At 46.8% G+C, this 26,472-nt stretch overlaps 1 protein-coding gene across 6 annotated transcripts in view; it reads left to right on the forward strand.

Annotated features, from left to right (window-relative positions):
* The window catches only part of ANKRD33B (ankyrin repeat domain 33B), an 84,250-nt gene extending 64,680 nt beyond the window's left edge, over positions 1–19,570 (forward strand). For 3 of the 6 annotated variants that reach the window (XM_003134179.5, XM_085001713.1, XM_085001712.1), the window contains 2 exons: positions 2,301–2,441; positions 12,847–19,570. In XM_003134179.5, coding sequence (XP_003134227.1) covers positions 2,301–2,441; positions 12,847–13,682 — 977 coding nt within the window. In that variant the 3' untranslated portion in view covers positions 13,683–19,570. Of the gene's footprint in view, positions 1–113; positions 622–2,300; positions 2,442–12,846 lie in introns of those variants that run through there. The other 3 variants (XR_014830775.1, XR_014830774.1, XM_085001711.1) reach the window with 3 other exon arrangements.
* The last annotated feature ends 6,902 nt before the right edge of the window (positions 19,571–26,472 follow it).

Genomic DNA, 26,472 nt, shown 5'->3' on the forward strand with positions numbered 1-26,472 from the left:
CCCCACCCCTACCCCTACCTCAACCCCAGCAGTTTAGAGCAATTAGGCTGCTTTGGGCACCTTCAGCCAGCATCCCTTAAGGGTGGTGTGCTGTAAATGACAGTAGAAGGCAGAGTGGTGTGAATGAGTCAAAAAGCATCAGCTGCTCCTTGGAACCTGTGAGTCACAGAGAAGGAGGGTCACACCCATTTGTTTTGGGCTTGTTAATCCCACAGCTTCTCTTAAACAGTTAGAAAGCTACGTTTCACCTTTTAATTTTTGCGGTGAGTCCCGGAGGCGGGCGGAGATTCATGGTGAGCAGATGCACTGCCTTTGGAAGAGTCCACGCCCTTTTGCTGCTTGTTTGTTTTCAACTCGGAAGTTGATGAGAAAGCTGCACCGTTGCTTGGGCAACAGCCTGCGGTATCTGGGTGCCTTTCAAGGAAGGAAGCTGGGTCCCCGCCCGCCTGGCTCTCTTGGAGTACGATAGGAGGGCAGAGCTTCCGCTGTGGAAGGGCATGCTCAGCACTGGCAGCACGGGACCAACCGGAGGCTCAGGAGCTGTCTCTGCAGCAGGGAAGGGGGCTTCTCTACACTGCTGTGCCGAGGGCCTTGGCTCAGCCCCCGGGTCTGCAGCGCAAGGTGGGCGGGGGCTCAGGGGCAAGGAGGGCGGGGCTCGGGAAGCACCTTGTGCCTCAAGGCTGCCTCTGCCACTGCTCGAATGTCACTTGGTGCCTTTCCTGACACCAGCTGGAGAAGGAGCCTCAGCGGTGCTGGCTTCCCTGAGGTGCAGAGGCCCCTGTGTGGAGAATGGGTGGCTCCCAGTTAATGGCAGAGGGTGCACTGAGATGTCCACCAGGCTCCACACCTGCGTCTGTGACAGTGGTGGGATCCAAGGGACGTACATGGAGTGGGGATGAAAGGGGACTTCAGAGCTGAATAAAGATGAAGAGTGGGCACCTGGGCTCAGGAGAGAGCTCTGCTCACACTCCCCAGGGTGTGTTAGCCACCATGAGCTGGGCCAGGATGGAGACGGCAGCCAGGAGGCGGGCTGGTGGGGTGCAGGGCCAGGGTGAAGGTGATAGGAGGGAAAGCCGTCTGCCACCTTGATCCTGAGCTGGCAACATCTGAGCTTCTAGGACAATGCATCTCAACGGGGGTTACCCCCCCCCCCACAGGGGATATTTGGCAATGTCTGGAGACCTTTTAGTTGTCATACCTGGGAGGAGGAAAAGGATGGTAGCTCCTGGCCTCTGGTGGGTGGAACTCAGAGATGCTGGTGTAACTATCCTACAAATCACAGGATGGCCCGACAAAAAAAAAAAAATCTGGCCCCAGGTGTCAGTAGTGCCAAGGTTGGACCCTGCTCTAAGGGACTAATGGGTTTGGGGTGGAGGGCTCCCTGTCATTTCACATGGGGACTTAAGAAGCGTGGCCGGGGCCTTTGGACAGCACGCTGGACCCCAGAGCCTCTTTACTCAGCCCAGGAGTTCTGTTCCAGGATCTCTGCTCCATTTGGGTTTTCTGTGGATGAGGCTGGAACATCCTTAGAATGCTGCCTGTTACATTATGTTCTTTTTATTTACCACCACCTGAGAGTGTGTGGGCTTTTTGAAAACCTCTGAGAATAAACAGAAAATCAGGCCCTTTTTGGAAATGTAAGGGGCAAAATCTATATTCTGAAATAAGTATTCTTACCTGCTTGGGTTTTTGGATGGGGGTTAGGGTGGCAGCGCTCCCTGTGTTCCGTGTGTGTGTGTGTGTGTGTGTGAGAGAGAGACAGAGAGAGAGAGAGAGAGCGTGAGCTTGTCTTCTGAGCCGAACAGGTGGCAGCGATGACGGGTGTGTCCTGTTGCTGCAGTGACGTGATGATGGCTTCCTCCTCTGTGAGGCTCTGAAGTTCTGGGAAATAGCTCCGAGGAGCTTCATTGTCTGTTTTGCGCCTGCATTTGCTTGCATCGGCAGCTCCTGCTGGGACCAGCCAGCCTCCACATGGAGCAGCTCCGGCTTCCACAGGCCACCCCCTCAGCATCACTGCTCCCCACATTCCCTCCTTAACAGGTCGACAGGAAACCTGGGCTTCCAAGTGGGTCATCAGAAGAGAATAAGAATGCAGCAGAGGAGCAACGCCACGGCCAGGGCAGGGCCCTGTGTCTTCTCTGGACCCGTGAGAATGATTTCTTGTGGCCTGAGATGGGAATAGCCCTCCCCCCAGACCAGCTTGCCCCAGAGGTGGGCTGTGCGACGTTTCCCCCTCTCCATGTAGGGAGGCCCGCTCTCTGTGGAGCGTGGTTCATACATGTGTGCATTTCTCTTTACAGGGCACGTCACCATCACCAACTACTTGTTGAACTATTTCCCCAGCCTTGACCTTGAAAGGAGGAATTTGTTCGGGTTCACGGCCCTGATGAAAGCCGCCATGCAGGGCCGCACCGAGTGCATCCGAGCCTTGATGCTAGCAGGTACGTCCCACCTGTCCTGTGCAGGTCCTCCCTGTCCTGTGCAGGGAAATGCTGAGTTTGCACCTTTTTTTTTTCTTCTTTTCTTTTACGGCCTCACCTGCGGTGTATGGAAGTTCCCAGGCTAGGGGTTTGAATTGGAGCTGTAGCTGCTGGCCTACACCACAGCCACAGCAAGGTCAGATCGGAGCCACATCTGCGATCTACACCACAGCTCATGTCATGGCTGGGTCCTTAACCCACTGAGAGAGGCCAGGGATGGAACCCACATCCTCATGGATACTAGTCGGGTTCTTAACCTGATGAGCCACAGTAGGAACTCCCTGCGTTTGCCCCTTTGAAGAATACATGTTGAAGGGATGAAGCAGCCCCAAAGAAACCAAGCCTAGTGGCTGCAACAAAGGAACGTTTCTTTGTTGAGGTGTATGGCTGTCACCATCTGGATCGAAACAGACAAAAGCATAAAGCAAATGCTTTCAAGGTTGTGGGGAGGTCACAGCACTGGCCACCTGATAGGACAGTGTTCCGTATTCCCTGATGAGCTATTTTCTTACCCCTCGCCTCCTCCTGCCCATTTTTGTTCTTCAGAAATGTGTGCTCTGGTCTTGGCTCTGAGTGGCAAGATGGTCCTGTTGATGGAGTAGGCCCAGGAGGCATCCTAGGCCCCTGTGTGCTGGTGACTGGAGTTACGGGGTGATGTGGTGTGTAACTGAGCAAGGGCTGTGTGCCAGAAGTGCAGCATGGCAACCTCCAACAGTGGGTGCCTGCAGGAAAGGAAGAGTTTATTTGCAGGGCTGAGCAAGGAGCTGGGCAGCTCATGCACAAGGGACCCAACCTCTCCAATGGCTTTTAAGCAAAGGATTTTTTTTTTTTTTTTAGGGCCACACCTGCAGCATGTGGACATTCCCAGGCTAGGGGTTGAATCTGAGCCTACGTCAAGGTTATGGCAACGCTGGATCCAAGCTGCATATGTGGTCTGCACTGCAGCTCACGGATCTTTTATCCACTGAGTAAGCCAGGAATCAAACCCCCATCCTCATGGGTACTATTTCAAGTTCCTAACCTGCTGAGCCACAGCAGGAACTCCAAAAGAATGAGGGTTTTTATTGAAATATAATTAATGTACAATATCATCTTAGTTTCCAACACAAAGGTTTTTAAAGACAGTATGAGGGGAGAGGGTTGTTGGATGCCTGACCAGCTCATGGACCTTCTGATTGGTTGGTGATGAGGTAACGGGGTGATGCTTTGGAAATGTCAGTCATCAACCTTCTGGTCCCAGCCAGTCTGGTGTCTAGAGTTTGTGGTTAGCATGTCATTACCCCCCTCGTGGGGTGCGGGGTGCCAGGGGCGGGGTCCTTAATTAATGCAGGAAAAGCTCAAAGGTACACACTGGATTGTCATCTGTAGCCCCTCAGTGGGGACAACTATGACTGTTGTCCTCATCATTAGCTTCTTGAGCCTGCTCTTTGGAACAGGGAAGGCCTGGGAGACTAAAGCCTTTTTTCTACAACCAAGAATCGGGGGGCTGGGGGACATGGAGGGGCTTTTGGACCCGGGAAAGCCCTTGGGGTCCTGCTCCGTTTTAATCCTCCCTTTTCTTTGATACCATCAATCCTGAGGGAGACGGGTGGGACAAGAAAAGGGTTAAAAGTCTGGGTAGAAAGGTTAATCTAAACTGGGGGATGGTTGGAGTTCTCATTATGGCTCAGGGGGTAAGAATCCAGCTAGTATCCATGAGGATGTGGGTTCCATCTCTGGCCTCCCTCGGTGAGTTAAAGGATCCAGCGCTGCCATGAGTTGTGGTGTAGGTCGAAGACAAGGCTTAGATCCCGAATTGCTGTGGCTGTGGCTTGGGGGTGCAGCTCTGATTTGAACCCTAGCCTGGGAACTGCCATATGCCACGGATTCAGCCCTAAAAAGAAAAAAAAGAAGAACTGGGTGGGGGCGGTGGGCCGGGACCTGGTTTTAGGGATCTTGGTCTCAGTGTGGGGTTGTTTCCTTCTGGGCTGCGCCACAGACTGGAACCTTCTCAGGCGGTCACTTTGGACCAGCAGGGCATCCCCCATGCCCTTTATGGTCTCATCATCTTTCCAGAAGCACCTCCTCCTCTGAGCCTCCCCTTCTCATCTGTGAAATGGGAGGAATGACTTCTTCCCCCAACTCCCTGAGGATGTAACCTTTCACTTTGTAAACTCTCTGGGGCTATAAATAAATATTCAAGGAATTACTGAGCTGAATTCCCTGTGACCAATCTCAAGTTTTTTTCTTCACTCCCAGTGGTCATCGTTACAGCAACAACCTCATTGGGTTATTCCGAGAATTAAATGAAAAAATGGAAGGGAGCCTCTAATGTCTCAATCAGTGGGAGACACTGTTGTCGCCAGTACTTAATTTCATTATCTTCACTTATTTTGGTTTTGTTCCTGGCCCTGGGTTCACCCAATGCCACTTGGCCCTACAAGTTCCCAGAGGCACAGCATTCTTTCCCATCTCAGCATCTTGAGGACAGTGTTAAAATTCTTCCAGGCATCAGCAGACTAGTAGTTCTGCTTAGACAACTTGCTTCTTTTTTGTTTTTTATTTTACTGATTTATTGAAATATAGTTGATTTACAATGTGGTGTTCATTTCTGCTGTCCAGCAAAGTGATTCAGTTATGCATATATATATATATATGTGTGTGTGTATATATATAAGTGTGTGTATATATATGTGTATTTTGTGTGTATATATATGTATATATATATTCTTTTTTATGTTCTTTTCCATTGTGGTTTATCCCAGAAGATTGAATACAGCTGCCTGTGTTATACAGTAGATCTTGTTGTTTATCCCTTTGATGTGGTAGTTTGTATCTGCTAACCCCAAACTCCCAGTTGCCTCTCTATTTTAAAATAAACTTTTAGGGAGTTCCCATCATGGTGCAGTGGAAACAAATCCGACTGGGAACCATGAGGTTGTGGGTTCGATCCCTTGCCTCGCTCAGTGGGTTAAGGATCCGGCATTGCCATGAGCTGTGGTGTAAGTCGCAGACACGGCTCAGATCTGGCGTTGCTGTGGCTGTGGCAGCAGCTGTAACTCCAATTAGACCCCTAGCCTGGGAACCTCCATATGCCACTGGTGCGGCCCTAAAAAGACAAAAGACAAAAATAAATAAAATAAAACAAAATAAAATAACATAAAATTAACTTTTATTTGGGGATAGTTTTAGGTGTATGGAAAAGTGACAAAGATAGAAAAGGGAGTCCCATGCAGCCCTCACTCAGCCCCTGTGTTAATATCTCACCAAGAAGCGGAGACTGCACAGTACGTGTCACGATTTCACCTGTTCTTCCCCCAATGGCCCCATTTCTGCTCCAGCATCCCAGCCAGGCTCCCATATTTAGTTATTATGTGTCCCCAGTCTACTTTGTTTCCTGGAAATTTCTCAGTCTTCTTGAATGCCCATGACTTGAGCTTGACCCTGATCAATGAACAGTGCCCCCCAGTCTGAGCCCATCTGTCCTCTTCCTTGTGGTTAGATTGGTGCTGTGGGATTCACAGCCTACTTTGGATTTCTTTTTTCTCCTGCTTTAACTGGAGTGTCTTTGGGGATGCTGTAAGAAAAATAAACTCAGTAAGCAGAGCAGAGGCTTCAAAGATGAAAACCTTCTTGGAAAGAAGAAAGATCCTAATTAAAATCAATCTCTTTGGGTATTTGACTCAGTGACAGTTTCATTTTTTAAAACAGAATTATCAGTTTCCATGGAGTTTATCAGTGACATCAGTGAGAGACAGTTCTTCCTAATTAAATGGTGATTATAATGCTTCTGGGTTTGGGGGAGCTTCATCAGCTTTTACTACTTCCATATCTAGTTATAATTGAGTGTAGATCTTTATTAATTTACTTTTACAACCAAAAACTTAATGGATGTCAATCCAGACATTTTTCCCCAGTGAATTAATTTGAATTACAAACCCTTTTGCTTTTAGGTCAGTTGTCTTCCAATCACTCTGCACCAGGCACGGGGTTTACAGCCACTCTTTCTTGCTGGGTCTGGTGGAGGTTTCAGGCCTTTACAGGATCACAGAACCACCTTTCAGATCTCTCGAGATTTGGGCCTGCTTAAGGCAGCATGTTCAGTGCTCACCTGGTTTTGTTTTTGTTTCCTTTTCCCTCGGTTATTTGGGTAACAAATTTAGTGATAGGTTCTATATACTCTCCCTTTCCTGTTTCCACCTCTGTGAGCTTAACCCCATCATCAAAGTCTAGAATAATCCGCAATAAGTGCACACCTCTAGTACCTCCAACCCTAACTGTACATGGTCAGAGCAGAATGGCTGTTAGAACCAACTTACAAGTCAGGAGCCCTGGTTTCTGATTCCAGCTCCTCCACTCAGCCTCTCTACACCCAGGGCCAGTCACCTCTTGCTCTGGGCCTCTTTTCTTCTATAAAATGATGCGAATGTCAGTAGTTGCCACAGGAGGTTAAGATGGGGAATGAAGGAGTTTATATGTGGGCATGTGCCTGGCACAGAGGAAGCCTCCAGTTATTGTTGGTTATGTTGTTATACTGGTGAACTTATGTGTTCAATATTATTTGTTAAGTAAATGAAAAACCATGGCCTATTTTTCCCTTTGAAATATATCCTTGTGATGACACCTAAAACTTCCTTATGGAGGGTAATAGACATGTACCTCGAGTTTCTTAATCTTGGCACTGTTGACATTTGGGGCCGGACAGTTCTTCGTGGTCCACCCGTCCTGGAATTATAGGATGTTTAGCAGCGTCCTTGGCCTCTGCTCACTAGGGGACTGTAGCACCCCCAGTTTTTTTGTGTGTGTTTCATTGTTGTTGTTGTTGCTTGTTTTTCTTTTTGTGGCCACTTGTGCAGCATATGGAAGTGCCCAGGCTAGGGGTCGAATTGGAGCTGCATTTGATGCCTGTGCCATAGCCACAGCAACACTGGATTCAAGCCACATTTCCAGCCTACACCAAAGTTTATGGCAACACTGGATCCTCACTGAGACAACATTGGGTCCCTAACCCACTGAGCCACAGCGGGAACTCCAGTTCCCCAGTTTTGACAGCAATATCTCCAGACATTGCCAACCGTCTCCGAAGTGGGAAAGTCGCCTTTTGTTGAAAACCACTGATATAAAAACTAACATAAATAGGAAATGATGAGAAATGTGAAAAGAGAATCTTACCTCTCTTGTGTGCCTTCCTTCTTCCAACTTGTTCTATATTCCTTTCTTTTTTTTTTCTATTTTTTTTTTTTTTCATTTTAGCCACCCCATGGCATATGGAATTCCTAGGCCAGGGATCAGATCCAAGCCACAGTCATGACCCAAGCCACAGCTGTGGCAACACTGGATCCTTAACCCAATGTGCTGGGCCGGGGATTGAACCCTAGTCCCAGCGTTCCCAAAATGCCACTGATCCTGTTGTGCCACAGCGTGAACTCCTATATTCCTTCTTAAAAATAAATACTTGACACCTTTTTCGGTGAGCCTTTGAACTGCCTTCTCCATCATTCAACTTATAGAATGTTTTCATTTTCTACTATTGCTACTAAGTTAGCTTTTCCTTTTTTCTCAGAAAAAGTGGGTTAACTTTTCCTTTTACAGCAGATGTGTATGTATGTTTTAAAAGAAAAAACAATATGTGATTGAATGTCTTCTCTTCTACATTTGGTCTATAGTAATAAGGATGCTTGTTTAGGAGTTCCCATTGTGCTTAGCGGGTTACGAACCCAACTAGTATCCATGAGGATGCAAGTTCGATCCCTGGCCCTGCTCAGTGGGTTAAGGATCCAACGTTGCTGTGAGCTGTGGTGTGTCACAGATGTGGCTTGGATCCCGAGTTGCTGTGGCTGTGGCTATGGCTGGCAGCTGCAGCTCCAGTTCAACCCTTAGCCTGGGAACTTCATAATGCCACAGGTGCAACCCTGGAGGTAGGTGTTCTGGACCCCACTCAAGGGCTTGCATCCTGAATTATCATCTTCACTACACCCAAAGTATCCAAGATTCAGGCCAGAGGTGGCACAGGAGGAAGCCTTGGAGGACTGGTCCGCAGGGGGAGGGGGACTGGAGCTAGACTTTGAAGGAGAGGTGACATGGGGGTGGGGGCTTGCTGAGAGATAGGAAAGGAAGTGAATCTGCCTCCGCTGGTCCCATGGACCTGACTTTGACTCTTGGGGGAGAGTGTCCTCAGAATTAGCAATGGAAGGTAGCTTGTTTTCCTCTAGCCCCTTTTAGAATGCTTTTGCTTCTAAAAAGTGGCTTAAAGGAAGCCAGCATCTGTATGTCGCACCTCCTAGAAGTCCTGAGGCAGGCAGTTACTGTGCAGAACTGGCCCTGAACTCCATGAGGGCATCACTGACCGGGGCTTCATCCTTTTGTCCATTCAGCTCCTCCCCACCCCCGCCACCTTCCAGTTTGTTGACTGGTCACCTGTGATTTCACAATGGTCAGCAGAGTTCCAGGCTTCAGATCCGTGTCTCAGGATGCAGCAACATGGGTCCCTTTGATCTAGATGCAACAGCCTTCTCTTCGGGGCTCACTGGCCAGCTCTAAGGGAGGCTGGGAAAATGGGGAACAAGATTGCAGGTCATATATGTTAGAACAATAATCCTTAATGGGGTGGGGATGTTTTTGGTTCCCTGGGGGACATTTTTGGTTGTCACAACAGGTGGAATTCTACTGGCACCTACTGGGCAGAGACCAGGGATGCTGTTAAAAGTCCTGCAGTGCACAGGACATCCCCTGCAGCAAAATAGCGATCTGGCTGAAAACATCAGTCGTGCCGGGGTTTTGAAACTCAAAAGTTAGACCAATTGTGCTGCATTGCCTAGAACTGAGTAGTTGCTGCCTTGAATAAAATAAGGACTTTGGGGAGTTCCCTTTTTGGCTCAGCAAGTTAAGAACCCGACACAGTGTCCATGAGGATGCATGTTCTTTTTTTTCTTTCTTTTTTTTTTTTTTTTTTTTGTCTTTTTGCCATTTCTTGGGCTGTTCCGGCAGCATATGGAGGTTCCCAGGCTAAGGGTCGAATCGGAGCTGTAGCCACCAGCCTACACCAGAGCCACAGCAACACGGGATCTGAGCTGCGTCTGCAACCTACACCACGCCAGATCCTTAACCCACTGAGCAAGGCCAGGGATTGAACCTGCAACCTCATGGTTCCTAGTCGGATCCGTTAACCACTGAGCCACAACGGGAACTCCGAGGATGCATGTTCTATCCCTGGCCTCGCTCAGTGGGTTAGGGATCCAGTGTTGCCACAAGCTATAGCATAGGTGGTAGATGTGGCTTGAATCCGGCATTGCTGTGACTATGGTGCAGACCAGCTGTGGCTCCTATTTGACCCCTAGCCCTGGGAACTTCCATATGCTGCATGTACAGCCACAAAAACCATTAAAAAAGGAAAAAAGAAAAAAAAAATAGAGCACTTTGTATAGACAATGCACATCACTCAGCATGGCAGCAAATGGACTCATTGACAGAAGCCCAGCTCCAGTCTTCGTGGCTGCAGTCTTGGGCGAAACAGCATGGGGTGGGAGTTGCAGGAGTCGGGGGGTCTCTTGGGCAGAAGATGGATACGTTGGCCTTTTAAAGATGCTCTGTAGTATCTGAAGGGTATATGTAGAAAGTGCTAATCATCAGTACTTGTATCATGATTAAATGACTATGTCCAGGCCTTTACTATTACTCTTACTGGTTATTTCTTAAGGAGGTGAATCCCTCATTTATAGCGTGACTCAGATTCTTGGGCTGCATTACAGTCAGAATGGCCTTTGTTCTTTGGAGTGTTTGTATTTTCCAAGATTATTTTGAAAAGGAGGAGGCCTGATCAACTTTTGACAGCTGTTCTTTTCTTTTTCCATTAGCCTTTGAAAAATGTCTCTTTCAAGCAGTGTTCATTAAGATTTTAATTTTGCAGTTTGCTCCTTTTTAAGTGACACGCAATTAATTAAGGTTTAATGTGTCATCTATTTTTTGCAATGACATTTTTACTGCCCCCTTTTCATTCCAGTCAGTTTATAAATTGTACTCTAGCTAATGAGTTCCATCCTGATTTCCAATTCCAAATAATTACCACTCTTCTACTATGGCTCTTCTTTAATGTGTCTCAGAATTAAGAGCATCACCAGGTGAGCTCAGATGAGCTGGGCCTGCCTGGGCCCTGAGGCCATTGGGGGCTGTGGGGCAGGGAAGCCGCCAAGCCTCCTGCTCATTTCATTCAACACAGAGTCCCCAGCCATCGCATATTGGACACCCCAGTCTATGTGGGATGTAAATGCAGAAGCCTCTGCTGGGCTAGTCGCTGGGGAGCTTGCAGACTAGATAATTACCCTACTTCCCCACATTGCTTTGCCAGTGGAAATATGACTAATGGGACTGGAAATCCTGAATGATTTCTAACTGTATATGGGGCTGAGATGGGACTAAGATGAATTGAACAGCAGTTCCTTATTCATGTAGTCATGTCTGTTTTACTACCAAGCTGAAACTTAGGAACATTTCATCAAGTCAAAGTTTTTTGGTTTGTTTGTTTGGGGTTTTTTTGTCTTTTTTTTTTTTTTAGGGCCGCACACGCAGCATGTGGAGGTTCCCAGGCTAGGGATCCAATCAGAGCTGCCTCTGCCAGCGTACGCCAGAGCCACAGCAATGCCAGATCCAAGCTGTGTCTGTGACCCACACCACAGCTCACGGCAACGCCAGATCCGCAACCCACTGAGCGAGGCCAGGGATGGAACCCGCAATCTCATGGTTCCCAGTTGGATTCCGCTGCGCTGTGACGGGAACTCCAAGTTAAGTTGAAGTTTAACTTTGCAATGTTAGGGAGGGGGCACTGGGTGGTGTGGGGGAGATTTATTAAGGAAATGACCATTGTAAGGGAGACTGAGGATGTAGGAATTTTCCAGAAAGACAGAACCCATGAAAGATACATATTAAGGAATTATTTTAGGGAACTAGCTCAAGTGATTGTGTGGGGTTAGCAAGCCCAAGATCTGTAGGACCAGCCAGTGGGCAAGAGTAGATGCTGTAGTCTTGAGGCTGAATTCTTTCTTCTCCAGAAAACTTCAGCTTTTGCTACTAAGGCCTTCACCTGGTTGGATGGGGATCCACCCACATTTTCGGTGGTAACCTCCTTGACTTAAAGCCAACTGATTATGGATGCTAACCGCATCTACACAATACCTTCACAGTAAACCTAGATTAGTGTTTGATTAAATCCCAGAGTAGGGAGTTCCCATCATGGCTCAGTGGTTAATGAACCCAACTAGTATGCATGAGGATGAGGATTTGATCCCTGGCCTTGCACAGTGGGCTAAGGATCTGGTGTTGCCTTGAGCTGTGGTGCAGGTCGAAGACACGGCTCAGATCCTACATTGCTGTGGCTGTGGTGTAGGCCGGCAGCTATGGCTCAGATCCAATCCCTAGCCTGGAAACCTCTATATGATGCAGGTGTGGCCCTAAAAAGACAACAGACAAAAAGAAATAAGTAAGTAAGTAAGTAAGTAAATAAATAAATAAATAAATCCCTGAGTAGTAGACCCTGGCTGTGTTGACATAGAAAACTGTCACAGAGGAAGGGACTCCCCTGCAGGGCAGTGGGAAGTACATCCAGCTGAGGTCACAAGGTCTAAGACCTTCTCTCTTTCCAGCTTTGAGGCCTCAGGCAGTGCCCTTAGCCATGGGACCACCATTTATTCTGTAACAAAGATTTATTAAATGCATGCCTACTACCAGTCAGAACGATACATATTAAGGAAGCGAAAACAACTAAGATGTGCCTCTGTCCTGCAGAAGCCCACAGTTTGGTAAAGAGGACAAACCCACAGCCAGCTAACTACCAGCAGGAGCAGTGAAAGACCACAGGTCTCCTGCAAAATAAGAACCGTAGCCATCCTTACAGGAGATCTTAGAGGAAAGAGAGGTGATAAATAAATGGAACACTGAATGCTTTGCCAGTGACAGTTACTATTAGTAGTTATGGAACATTCTAGTAGATACTAAATAAATGCTTTGTCAGTGACAGTATTGATAGAACATTCTCGTAGCATCAGCTAAGTGTTACAAAGCACCTTGTAGTCCGATCATCTCTCCATTGCTGGAAAGCCATGAAATCTTATGACTTTAAAAAATTCCGAAATTTAGGTGCTAAGTTTAGGTGGGTTTATTTAGGAAAGATAACCCATTAAGTGGCGCACTTCAAGGTAGGCTGTATTATGACAGTAAATGCGGGGGATGACAGTCAGGTGTGGGTCATTCAGGTGGCGCTGCTCCAGGGTAGAGGCTGTTACTGGGTTTTGGAAGTTTTGTCTTTGATCCATTTCATTGTCTTCTGTTTTCTGCCTGTGGATGGGAAAGGTTTTATTACATCAACCCATTCTTGTTTCTACTTTGTGGTTTTCAGGGGCAGATGTCCACGCCAGGGACCCCCACCGCGGGATGTCACCTCAGGAGTGGGCTACTTACACTGGAAGGTTTGAAGCTGTCCGTGTCATCCAGAGGCTGCTGGAGCGACCCTGCCCAGAGCAATTTGGGGAAAAGTACAAGCCAGAGCTGCCACCACCCAACGAGGCAGGTCTGAAGCCTGCAGGCTCCAAAAACTGCTTGCAGAGGCTCACTGAGTTTGTGCGGTCCAAGCTGATGTCCCGCTCACACCAGGGCCTGGAGGATGGGGGGGTCCTGGACCACATGGTCAGGATGACCACAAGCCTCTACAGCCCCCCCGTGGCCATCGTCTGTCAGACCGTGTGCCCGGAGAACCCCCCGTGTGTGGGAAAAAGGCGGCTGGCGGTGCAGGAAATCCTGGCGGCGCGGGGGGACCTGCACACGCAAGCCCAAGAGAAGGACAAGGCAGAGGGGACCGTGCAGCAATTCCGGACCTCCCAGACCGCAGGGGTCTCCAGAGAGGGGTCTCCCAGAGCCAGCCCCAGCCCCACGTCTTCCCAGCTGCCAGCTGCGCCACGGAGGACCAGCCTCCTGCCCCTGCAGCTGCTGCGGCGGAGCAGCGTGCGGCCGGGCGTGGTCATCCCCAAGGTGCGCATCAGCAAGGCGCCCGCACCCACCTTCCAGCCGGAGCGGGCGGCGAGGGGCAGCACCAAGGACAGCACGCACCTGCAGCTACCCAAGTGGCGGTACAAAGAAGCCAAGGAGGAAAAAAGGAAGGCGGAAGAGGCGGAGAAGCAGCGGTTGGCGGCCACACAGAAGGAAAAGCGGGCACCGTCCTGGAGGAAAAGGACGTGACCGGGGCTCAGCCGCCTGGAAGTTGTGTCGGGCGTGGGCCAGGGATGCAGTGCTGCCCAGAGCCCCAGAGGAAGCAGTGGGAAGGCCGTATGGGCTCCTCTCTGGGAGGGATGCGCCTGGTCCTGCCCTTGCCATTTATGCGCCTCACATCTCCGTGCCCAGAGGCTCCTTCCTGGCTCCAGAAGACGTTCAGGTTTATTCAGGCTGCACCCAAGTGTGAGTTGGGCATAGCACAAATCGATTTGTCTAAAACCAGTTCCCCTAGCAGTCAGTACACCTAGTGGGCATTTTTCCTAAAAGTCTACCTTTAGAACCTCAGTTAAGAGAATTTTAAGACCCATTTATCAAAAGGGCATTTTCTGTATGGTTTTGTGTTTTTAATCACCGTCAAATTTGCAGCATTTTACCAGTGATGAGGCTCTTTGTATTTCCCACAGTTTTAATGCGTTTGTCTGAAGACCCTTTGTTTAAAATACTGTTTCTAGCAATAATTTTTTTTTGATATCTCTACGATTTCACACAGAATTTGTGGCATTTCGTGTCCCCCTCCCCTTTTTTGCTGTTTGTTGCGGTCTTTGCCTTTCCATCACATTGTGGTTGCCTGTGAGCAATGTAGTTCTTAATTGGATTGTGATGCTATTTTCTTTCTATTCCATGGAGGCGTTTACTTTTACAGCAAAATGATCAAGTAAGATAGAGGAATCAGGTTTCCTTGTATCTTATTTTTTAAGCTCTCTTGTCCCTACAGTGGTACAAATGAAGAAAATCCAATTGTCAAAGTATGATTTAGCATGCAGAGAAGCATGTATTGATTGCTAGAACTAAACTCATTTTAAGCAAAGGGTTTTAGATAAACTGCATACAAAATCTTGAACATATTCAAACATAGATATGAGAAAAAACATATTTAACAAAATGGGGTCAATGTAATAAGTTATTACTAGAAATACAAAATTAAGTCATATGTGCTCTTAGCTAAATTGAATTCTGATATCCTTAAAATGTAAAAGAAAACAAACAAACAAACCAAAAATGCAAGAAGAATAAGGAACCCAGAATTCTGCAAACTACTGAAATGGGGGGAGGGTAAATTCTTAGAGGAATGGGGCTTAAGACTGAATGTTAAGCAAACATGTTTTAAGCAAATTCTCCTAGAGCGAGCTGGGTTGCTTCCTCCTCCTGACTCAATTCCAAAGAATCCCTGGTGTGGAATTACTTTTATTTTTCCTTTGATAACAGCCCCTGGTGTTCATCTTACCCTCACACCGACTTTGTAGAATTTCCAAGATGCAGGAACTCTTGCAGAGCATGTTTGTGATTTGCCCCAGGCCCTGAGCTCTCTGCAGGAGTTTTCTGTCCATACTTTTTATCTCCGAAACACTGAGAAATCCTAATGACTCTCTGACCATCTGGGTTGTAGAGTGGCCCATATGCACTACCAACAGCACTTTATTTAAATACTCTCCTGCTCTGAAGCCATAGATTTAAAATATTATGTACCAATTTGGAAGCTCTTTGTTATAACCTTGGACTCTCAAGGGAAATTGTGTTCCCTGGCTATGTGGCGACTGTCTGTCTGACTGTCTGTCTCATGATGTGGGCAGGGTGGTGCCCGCCTCTCCCCTCCCCCTCCCACCATCAGACATTGAGCATCTTACACTCAGTTCACCAACAGGCCATCAGTCTGCCCCCGGGGACTGATGGAAGACAGGTGTGATAATGGTGAGGCTTTTAAAGTCAGATTTTACTAAGTCCCTCCGTCACCCCAGAAAGGCACAAAAAGAATGACACAGAGATCTGGACCCACTTTGAGCATCATCACTGATATAGTTGGCTGTGGGTCACCCTTGTGCCTAAGACTTGGGATTGACCAGGTCCCCTTGGATAAGATGAGAACTGGTCCCCAAGGTGGAGAGAAACACCGCTCATCTCCCTGATGGTCCAGTCCACATCCTTTGAGATCACTTTTCATGTTTGTATACTTTCATTGCTTTGAATGGCTGGGTGCATTTTTCTCACTCCGGGGTTGCCCTACCTTCTTACCTCCAGTGCAGGTCGGGGAGGGGGCACTGATGAGCGGTGACCCCTTCTGCTCTCCGGATGTCCCCTTAGCTCTGTCACCAGATGCATTCTCTCTGGTCCCCTTTGCCTTTCTTCCTCACTTGCTTTTTTCTTTTTCCACCTATTTCCTGCTCCACATTTGGCTCAATGCCTTGATCATCCCTGGCACCACTGCTTGAAAGGGCAGGGAAGCAAGGAAATCATGAGAGAGCAACGGTGTCCCTGTTGAATTTTTGCGTCACGCCCTCTAAACACCCAAGGGTGAATGGACGGCAGATTCCGCCAGCTGCCAGCACAGTACAGAATTGTGGCACAGTCTCCCTCCCCAGCCCTACTCCCTTTCTCTTCTTTCCAGAGGAAGACTGAATTCTCGCTCCTGACAGATGACAGCACCACCCTGCTGTACAGAGGCGGGAGGATGCCCTGTCTCCTTGCACTCCTACTGTTTATTATCTGTAAATAGTGAATTTCAACTTGACAGGTAACTTCTCAGGGATTTATATATAAATATAGGTAGGGGGAAAGTTGAAGTCTATTTTAATACTTTTTAGCATTTGAGTGAGTGATGATTCAACTAGACAGAAGAAATATTCCTAAGAGTGTCAATGCTGCTTTCACCGGGGAGATGCCTGGGAATTACCCCTCATCGTCGAGATTCCTTGATTGTTGGAAACCCCAGACTCTGGTGGCTGGAATGGCTTTGGAGTGAAGGTGAAGTCACTCCAGTGCCTGCCAGTTGCCTCTTGTGGATGTCACCCTTGTATTTAAAAAAAAAAAAAAAGTCCACCTGTGTGTAGAGGTGGCTGTGATGACACGGATGGGCCATTGGTGACTTTTACCTCTAGAACCGGTTCCTCCCCATCTGATCCTCGGGTGTGTGGGTGAGAATGACAGTGTTTTAATCTGCTCATGTGACTCAGATGTTCCACAGTCGACCCAGCGCCAAGCTCACCTCTGGGAGGGACGAGGGAAAAGCTGGGAGAAGGAATGACTTGGGCTCAGAGGCCGTCAGCCTTCCATGCCTTTGGCTGTATTAGAGAAATGCAACACATAATATCATGGACCTTCGAGGTGCTTTCTGAAGCACCTCCCCACAGGCTCCTGGCAGCATCAGATACCTCAGAAACGGAGTCAGAAATTGCAGTCATTCGTCATCTCAGCTTCAGGTGCTCCTGAGACGCGCTCACTCTGTGGAGAACGATAGAGTTCATGATGTCAGTTGGAAAATGGGACTTGTGGCTGCAGGGACGGGGGAGGCGGGTGCAGTCATGCAAGGTTACCTCTGCCCCACTTCCTTCCCTGCTCTCCGTGGGTGACCAGATCTCTGGAAGTTCACTGAGTGGAGATGAGGCTGTGAAACTGAATCCCATCAGCTGGGGCCAGACCCCCATCCTGAAGTGGGTGCAAAGCCTGCTGCCTCCAGGGAAGAATCATGGGTACTGAGTGATGACGCAGAGCATCCCTGAGAGGTGAGTGAATGAGCCAAGCTAAGAAGGAGGTATGATTTGTCTCTTGCAGCCCGGGGCCAAAGCACTGTTCCTCCGTCCTTGTCCACACTACATGAAGAGGGGAGACTGCCTTTTCATCGTTCACCCCAGCTTGCTCTTCGAAGTGAGTTCCAGCCCTGGTGGATGGCAGCTGCCCCTCTTCCAGCCCAGGTTCCCCTGGAGACACAAGCGTACTCTTTTCCATCCTCATACAGTCAATACACGTCTTCCTTGTAGTGCTGAGATTCATCAGGAGGCATTGTAGGCTCCTAGTCACAATCAGTCTTTTATAGGACGAAGTACTGGCACTTTGACTTTTTTTTTTTACAGCATTTGGGGAAGTTTGAACAAGCTACCCAAGTATTCACTTGAGAGCCTTTTCATCCCATGTGAGTGACTGAATTCTGCACCTGGCTGTGGGTGCCCCCCACGCAAGATCTCCCAGGGCCCTGTTCTGTGTGTCTGGCCCTCAATTTCCTTGGCAACAGGCTCATGCTGGGCCCCCTTCAGCTGGGCAACTGCCTGGCTGACCAGTGTCTTCAAGGGAAGGAAGGGCAGAAGATCCATCACAGCCGATCTTATTAAACACAAAGTTCCATTGATGACAACAGGCGTTGGGGTAAATAATCAAGGCAGCAGGAGGGCTGTTGCCATAGAGAACCAACAACAGGACAGCTCTTCCTGAAGTGCTGTCCTCTCGATGCATTTAGAACTTGCTTCAAATGTATGTAACTCTTGAGTCAGCTACTTGTTCCTGTGCCCTTGAATTCACATGTTTCTTAACATTTAAAATCAGTGGCTAAAAAATTCCTCTGGAGGGTTCCCCCCACCCCCAAAAGAAATAGGGAAAAAAAAAAAATCCCATCACTGCCTGGTTTGATTTAGCTCATTTTTAAGGGACTCACTTGAAAGCCAGGGCTGTGTACCCAAGGTCCCCTCCCTGACCCAGCCTGAAGTCAGGCTTCTGTGAAAGGCACAGCCCTGTCTGCTCTGCTGGCTCTCAGCTGCAAGTGTGTGTGTGTGTGTGTGTGATGGAATGGGGAGTGTGCACACACATGCACACACACACACACTGGAAAGGGTCTGAGTTTTGTACTCACAGAGAAAGTCAAGTATCACTAGCTTTGACGGCTTGTGTTGGAGGATGGGACAGCCCAAGACCCCAAATGGGAGCACACCATCCAATGTGACGTGGAAGACAGCCATTGTGTCACAACCCAGGTCTTCTAGTCGAAGGGTGGTATTGGCTCTGGGCGGCTCATATAGGAGCTCCTGGGGGAAGTCCTGTAGCTGGACCTGGGTCACCTCTCTGCTCTTGACAGTGCATCCTTAGGGAGCTCCACCAGGCCCTCAGCTCCTGGCTGAATCCCTTGCAGGTTGGGACCAGTCTAAACACAATCAGCGTCTTACCCTGATGAGGCACTGGGATTTCCCCTAAGTCTGCTGAATTATTAGATACTAATTAATCAAAGCCACCACAATTTGAGATAAACTGTTTCAGCATAATGAGACACCCTTACACTGAGGAAAATGTAGGAGAGAAGCAAAAGGAAGCCAGCCATCGCAGGTGCCAAAGGGGCCGCTGTTGGTTTGATGCTTTATGAAATTTTGGGAGGTTGCATTGAAGCACTTTATAAAACCAGTTTTTGAGAAATTCTAGAAGCTGGTTTGGAACTACATAGCTCTGTCAAACCAGATGAAAACCAGAAAAGGATGCTATGAACCTGGTGATATTTCTAGCAACCCCGTGAGCCTTTGGGTCACCATAAGGAGTTAGAATAATAGACCCCATTCAAATGAACAGGCAAAGCTAATCTCACTGGAGTTCTCTTCATTCAAATCCTTGTTCTGCCTGGCGTATATTAGGGATCCGAGAATGTGTGCACAAGGGGCCAGGTTTCAGGTTATGTCATGTTGGTATAAGCTCTTTCTGAATGTAAAGCTATTTTCACTGTCATTTCTAACAATCCCATAGGTTTGTGTATATTGTAAAAATGTTGAATAAGGACATAATTGTCTAAATTTCATAGTGTTTTATTTTGAGGTGAGTTTTGTTACAGTTTATAAAAGATATTTTCCTATTTAGACCTCAGGGCTATTTGGAGACCTACAAATAAATGTGACCCCAGCAGTTTCAATTCTTGACATCTAAAAGATTAGTCATCTTTAAGGGAAATAGGATTATTCAGCAGAAAGAATGTGTCTTTTCCTTTTAACTTCTAACAAACTATGTATCTAAAGTTTAAATGTACAGCAAAAAGGGATACAGTCATGTAAAAATGTGGGAAAATTGTGGCTACAGAATTAAAAATCACCTGTGAAATAAACATTCTTATGGCACAATGGTGTGATATTTAAATAAACCTAAGTAAGTGTATGTAAATTAGAAAATGATATAAGCAAATATACCAATATTTTTAATGTTATTTATTTTGATCAAAATAAATATGCACTTCTTTCATCTCACACACTTTATTTTTCACATTATATTTCAAAGGTAAGATTTTTAAATTCCTGAGCTATCCATGAATACTTCCACACATGTTAAGGTAATCTCTTTAAGGTGTTCCCTGGTGGCCTAGAGGTTAAGGATTCAGCGTTGTCACTGCTATGCCAAAGGTTTGATCCTGGTCTGGAAACTTTTGTATGCCATGGGTGTCACCAAAAAAAAAAAAAATTTAAAAATTTAAAATTCTAGGGAGTTCCTGTTGTGGCTCAGCAGGTTAAGAATCCAACTAGTATCCATGAGGATGGGGTTTGATCCCCGACCTTGCTCAGTATGTTAAAGAATCCAGTGTTGCCATGAGTTGCAGTGTAGGTCGCAGATGAGGCTCAGATCTGGTGTTGCTCTGGCTGTGGCTTAGGCAGGTAGCTGCATCTCCAATTTGGACTTCTAGTCCGGGAACTTCATATGCTGCAGGTGACACCCCTCAAAAAAAAATTTTTTTTAATTCTGGGAGTTCCCCCTGTGGTGCAGTGGATTACTTAAGGATTCCATGTTGCTGCAGCTGCAGCTGGGATTCGATCCTTGATATGCTTTGGGTGTGGCCAAAGAAGAAGACAAACAATTTAAAATTCTGCCTCTTCTCAGAAGTACCCATTGGTAGGGAGGCATTCTTCAGCCATGTTTCTATATGTTTATTTACATGGGTATATAGAAACAAATTCAGTTTTGTTTTTACATGTATTTTTTTACCCTAGTGGTCCACCGTAAATGTTGTTCTTTAGTCTGGCCCGTAAAGGGCGCTCCATTAGTACTTGGGGACTGGCCTTCTGACTTGGGACTGAGGCCCTTCCAGCCCAATACAGGCCATGTCCAGCTCTGCCCCCTGGGAGGCAGCAGAGTAGAGGGAGGGGACCATGGACCGGTGACAGCTCTGCCTCCTACCAGCCACCAGGCCCTGCAGGTGACCTCACCTCCCCATGCTTCAGTGTCCTCATTCTTCAAGTGGAGACTTTTCTAGTTTGCAGACTTTTCATAAAGATTGAATTAAGTGACAAAATTGTCCCAAGATCTTTACCAAGGCAAACACTGAGCTGGTGACCACTAAAAAGCTGTCCCCTCCAACCCCACCAAGGTTGTTTCCTTCCTTCCTCTGTCATACTCCAGATTAAATAATGGGCCAAGGTGACATCTAGAGACAATCACTGGGACCTCTACTTTCTCAGTGTGACTCCCAGGTGAGTGAGTGGAGCTCTGAACCCTGTCCCTTCCACCACCTCACCTCCACCCCCGCCCACTCCCTTCCTATTGGCTCTGAAAGCTCTGTGATGTTACAGAGGCCACACCCATGGCTTTTAACGCCTTTTTATTCTGAGACTCAAGATAGGGTCACAGCCTGCACTGAGTGTACTCAGTATTCTCCAAGCAAAAGGCCCTACACCCCGTAGGGGTAGGACCAAGGAGAGACGAGGCTCATTTCACTCTCTGTTCCCAGCCTGGGGCAGCCTTAAGGGCTGAGGCTGAGGCTCCATCCACAGCTTATCCAGGGCATGATGGTCCCTTCCCATTTGGGCTGTGGTGCCTTCTGAGCTGCTCTTTGTGCATCTCTGGAGGTCATTCTGGGGCCCCAGCTCTGTTCCTGGGAGATGAGCGGGAGCTGGAGGAAGCTTGGAACACAGCCAGACAGCCATCACCCCCCTCACTCCATTGGCCCAGGAGTCGAAGGGGCGGTGGTGCTGTCTTACCACCAAGTGCCTCTCGTGATGTTGCTGATTAGACCCTGTTGATGAGGGTGCTGGTGTTTGACTAGGAGGATATTGAGTGACAATAGAAACCAGCTAAATCAGCTCAGTAGAAACAGCAATGTGGAAAATACTCTGCTTTATTAGATTCAGCCTGGCTCTTCTCCCAGAAAAGCACACGGGGGAGAAGATGCTTGGCTTGCTTGATTAAAGCAGATGACGATATGCATATTCTAAGCTGTGTGGGGAAACGTCTTTAGAGACAGACAGACAAGGATCCTGGCTTTGCTACATGTTTTCTTTGTGATCCTGGCAGCATTAGTCATTTCCTTACAGAAGAAGGGGTCTCAGGGTGAAGCTGCACATCTGACCTGGTGGTAGTCCTGGCAGAGAGATGCTGGGAGCCGAGCACAGGCTCTTTGCTCATGACCTTGACTGATAGTCCTCAGTGGTTCTCCTTTCTTCTCTGCCTCCACACACCGTGCAAGGTGATCAGGAACTTCTCTAAAGAATCCCAGTGACCCTTGGGAGTTCCTATTGCAGCTCAGCGGGTTATGAAACCCGACTAGTATCCATGAGGGCACAGGTTCAATCCCTGGCCCTGCTCTGTGGGTTAAGGATCCAGTGTTGTCATGAGCTGCAGTGTAGTTTGCAGCTCATGTTGCAACCTTGCGTTGCTGTGGCTGTGGCTGTGGCCAGCAGCTGCAGCTCTGATTCGACCCCTAGCCTAGGAACTTTCATATACCGTGGTTGCAGCCCTAAAAAGCAAAGCAAAAAAAAAAAAAAAAAAAAAAAAAACAGTGATTCTCAACTGAAGTTGCAGCATAATATGGCCTTCAGTGGGGATGAGGAAAAACGGGTGTTTTAAAGGCCTTTGGAGTTCTCATATCCTCCCCAGGGAGAATCAGACCAGAGCCCTTCAGCTCCAGCCCCTGTGTGGACCACCCAGCTGCTGTGGACCACACATAGTCTCTGAGCAGATGGAGATGTGATCCTGGCTCCTCACCACTAGAACCCCGCTGCCATCACGGACTCTGCCGTCTATGTTCGCCTTAGTTGCTATGGGGTCCTTGGTGCCCCGAACCATGTCCCAGGCCATCTGGGTCAAGATCTTTCCAGCCAACATGAGAAGGAAGAAGGGTAACTCTGAGGCTGTACGATGCATTTCTCCTCAGAGCCTAGTGAAGCCTTGCCAGGAGGTCCAGCCTCAGGCCTTCTGGGAGGAGAACTTAGAGCTGGCTTTCCATTCTGTGAAAGGGAAATCTAGTCTTTGATTTCTTCCCTTTCATAATATGGCCCAACCAAGACCTTCAGGAGGAATGCCTTTCAAATATCTCCTAGGGTTACCCATGCTGAGAGCAGGACCTAGACATCTCTGAGATGCCCATCAGCGTTTGACAACCAGATGACCTAACTTTTCCCCCAAATCCGGGTGCACTACTGCTACCTGGGAAGATGTCTGCTGGTCAATGGGAGTCGTGTAAGTGGAGGAACATCTAAACTCTTCTGTAAGGAGACAGGGGACCCCAGAGTTGGCCTAGGCCGTCAGAGGGTGGGGATGGGAATTAGATGGTGGGAGATGGATTGAGTGTGGAAATGACAGTGGAGTGTCTGGTCTTTAGAGATTGGTGGTGGAAAGCATAGAACTTGGTGTCATTGATCTTAGCTTTGCCATCTACTAGTTATGGAAATTAAATTTTCACCACCCTAAGCCTAGGTTTTCTCATCTGTATTATAGCAATAATAACAATGTCTACCAAGTAGAGTTGCTATGAGTGCCTGGTACATAGTAAGTGCTCATTAAGGTGAGGAGGAGAAGTCTGATAAGGTGGTGTTGGTAGTTGCCGAGACCAGCTCAGCAGGATGGGGCTGAAGAACGGGTGCTGCGGAACTGAAGGAAAAAAGTTAACATAAAACAAGACACAGAGACATTTATCTTAAGTAAAGGTGGGAACCAGAGGATGCAAGGTCTCAGGGACCAAGAGCCCCGCTTAAGAAAGCACACGGCTTTCATTGTGCTCTTTAGGATTATGTCAAGTGAGAAGGGGGTTGTAGGTGCAGGATATAGGTTTTTAAAGTTATTTTAAAAGTCGCATAGCCGGTTGCTGATTAAGCTTTTACTCTGACCTTTAGGCATTTAACAATCATTAGCATTTGAGGAAGCTTGGCATCAGCTATCTATCCATAGCATCTAGAGAATCACCATTGTGCTTCTGCAGATGGCTTGCCTATTGCCTATCTGCAGCAACCAGGAGTGCCTAGGTTTGCACCTCAATTCTCCTTGCTAATGCGACCCCTCATAAACCCCTTGGGGCCATGAGGCATCTCTTTAATTCTTAAGAGGGCGTATCATGCTGTGCAAAGGGCATGCCAATCTGCACAGGTCCAGGGGTGCCTAGACCAATGCATTGAGTCCACATTCAGCTGACCCTATGAATAATTTATGCTTTTAGGTCTTTGTTCTTAAGTTTAAACCATTTACCGGCACTGCGACTGTTTTCCAAGCAGGAAGATGGGGTAAAGTAAAGCAGGACAAGATGGAGTTTTCAGCAAAGAGGCTAAGAAAATATTGTAGAAACATGTCTCGTGACATCTCCCCCTTTTTGTTTTTGCAGGAGGACAAAAGTAGATCTTGCAACTTCTTTTTTCATTACTTCTTGGTTGCTCATTTCATGCATCTATAGACTAAACAGAAAATTATTAAGAATCCTAGAAATGCAATTAATGATCAGATTATTCTTTCACCAAATCTTTAAACCATTTTGAAGGATTAATTATTTTTAAATCTTCCAGAATATTATCCAGTACCTTGCTATGAGGTATATTTTGTAGAGAGGCTTTTGAATACTCAGGACTCTAGTCTGTAGTCTTTTATATCCAGAGTCAAGTCAACTTAAACAAGTGATCTCATAAATGTCTCTTAATTTGTTCTCATGATGTTTCACTAGAATTGTACTCATAGGGAGTAACACAATAAGTAAAAAAATAATTGATATTCCTTTTTTGACTTTTCATAAGTATAATTTCCATCCAAGATTTGAATATTTTCAAAGTTAGGAGTAATTTTCCACAAGTCAATTTGAGGCTTGCAATTGAGGATAGGGAGGCACAAGGCCTGAATCTTTCTAACTTATGGGGCTTTTGGCTTTAATTATTATTTTTTATTGGCCTGGTTGGCTGGAGACTGTCCTAGAGAGTAATTCATTAACAGAACACAGAGGCTCATGGCCCATACAGACAGGAATCAGCTTCCCTTTAGGGGACCAATCCCATACACTTCCATAGGAACCATTAAGCAGTATGACCCCCTCCGTTGCCCTGCATATATTCCAATGAATTTGATTTTTCATTCTCTTGAAGGTATCGGTCCTTTTTAAGGGACGTAAAGGCCTGTCAGGCATTCCCATATTAACTGGTTTTACCTGACAGTAAGTGAAACTCCAGCCTGTACCTAAATGTACATCTTCACTAGTGGGCAGATCTAAATTTCCTGAAAACCACATTTGAGGTTCAAGAGTTAAACATAAGTTTTCTTTTCCAATACAAATCAGCCAATTTTTAAACCCTAAAATTTGATTAAAATAGGGCAGTTTGTCATCTCCAGCCCAGGGACTCAAGAGAAATCATTAATAGATAAATATATGCACTGGAGCCTCACCCCATTCCACAGGTATTAATAAAGGAGGATTGGGGACATAGGCCTAGCAGTTATGATTAGTTTCTCCTGCTGTTGCTAAGGGAATACTCACTGAGATAGAAACCAAAGTAAAGACAGCTAGGACCAAATTATTTGGAGTGAGAGGCTTTCTTTCTCTTCTTAGTAGATTTTCGGCTTCTTGGGTCAGATGTTTGATCTGACCCCAAGTGGGAAGATGAGCCCTTCAGGTCTGTGGCAGCGACACATGAGTTGGTGTCACAGACATAGCTGCTATATCCATGGTGGGCAGCTCTGGATCCCAAATCATGAATCTAGGTCTCTTCAGTATGTTCTCGTCCACCATTCTTCTTCTGGGGTCCAGAGGGATGCTTCACGGGCTCGCTCATGATATAGTTTGATTTTTCTTGATGGAATCCAAACAGTTTGTAATCCATGACCTGGTGAAATACAAGCACATCCCCTATCCCAGGTAATACATTTCCCTGGGACCAGACATTTGTTAATGGATCCCGCCACCAAATCAAGGGCTTTTCAGCCTGAGGAAAGTTAACCTTATTTCATTCTGTATTAAAATGTCTTTCTGCAGCCGTTTTTTCATCAGAGGCCAAATTTAAAAAATTTTAAGTGAATAAGGTTTTATTTAAAAGTGTTTGTTGTGACTTAACTATTTCTGTGTCTCCCCTTTTTTGTTTTTGAAGAGCCTGTTTTACATATAAACTGGCTCGTTCCACAACAGCCTGTCCTTGGGGTTGTAAGGGAGACCAGTAGAGTGAGCAATATGCCATGTATCTAGGAATGTTTTAAGCTGAGAACTGATATAAGCTGGACCATTATCAGTTTTAATTGCTTGTGGCAGGCCCATAACTGCAAAACAGGCATATAAGTGACAAATAACATGTTTAGCAGATTCACCAGATTGAGCATTAGCCCAAATAAATTTAGAGTGTCAATACACACATGAATAAATGACAATTTTCCAAAAGATGAATAATGAGTAACATCCATTTGCCAGAGAGCATTTGGGACAAGTCCCCTAGGGTTAACTCCAGGCTCAGATTGAGAAGGATTGTTAATAATTTGACATGCAGGACATTGACAGACAACTGTCTTAGCTTTAGCCCATGTTATTCCAAATCTCTTTTTAAGAGCTCGAACATTCACATGTGTTAAATCATGAAAATGTTGAGCTTCCTGTAACACTGGTGTCACCAGGCGGTCAATTTCTTTATTTCCTGCAACTAGAGGCCCAGGTAAGTTAGTATGTGCTCTGATATGAGTAATATAAAATGGATATCTTCTTTCCCTTACAGCGGTTTGTAATTCTGTAAACAAGTCAAATAACAAGATAGGTAAATTTTGTTTAATAGTAGCGGTTTCAATCATTTTGGCAGTATGAACT

Source organism: Sus scrofa, chromosome 16 (assembly GCF_054392235.1).
Source record: "Sus scrofa isolate SSC_HxYL_T2T_F1_AM1 chromosome 16, Sscrofa_HxYL_maternal_Yorkshire_Landrace_v2.0, whole genome shotgun sequence".
Classification (NCBI taxonomy): domain Eukaryota; kingdom Metazoa; phylum Chordata; class Mammalia; order Artiodactyla; family Suidae; genus Sus; species Sus scrofa.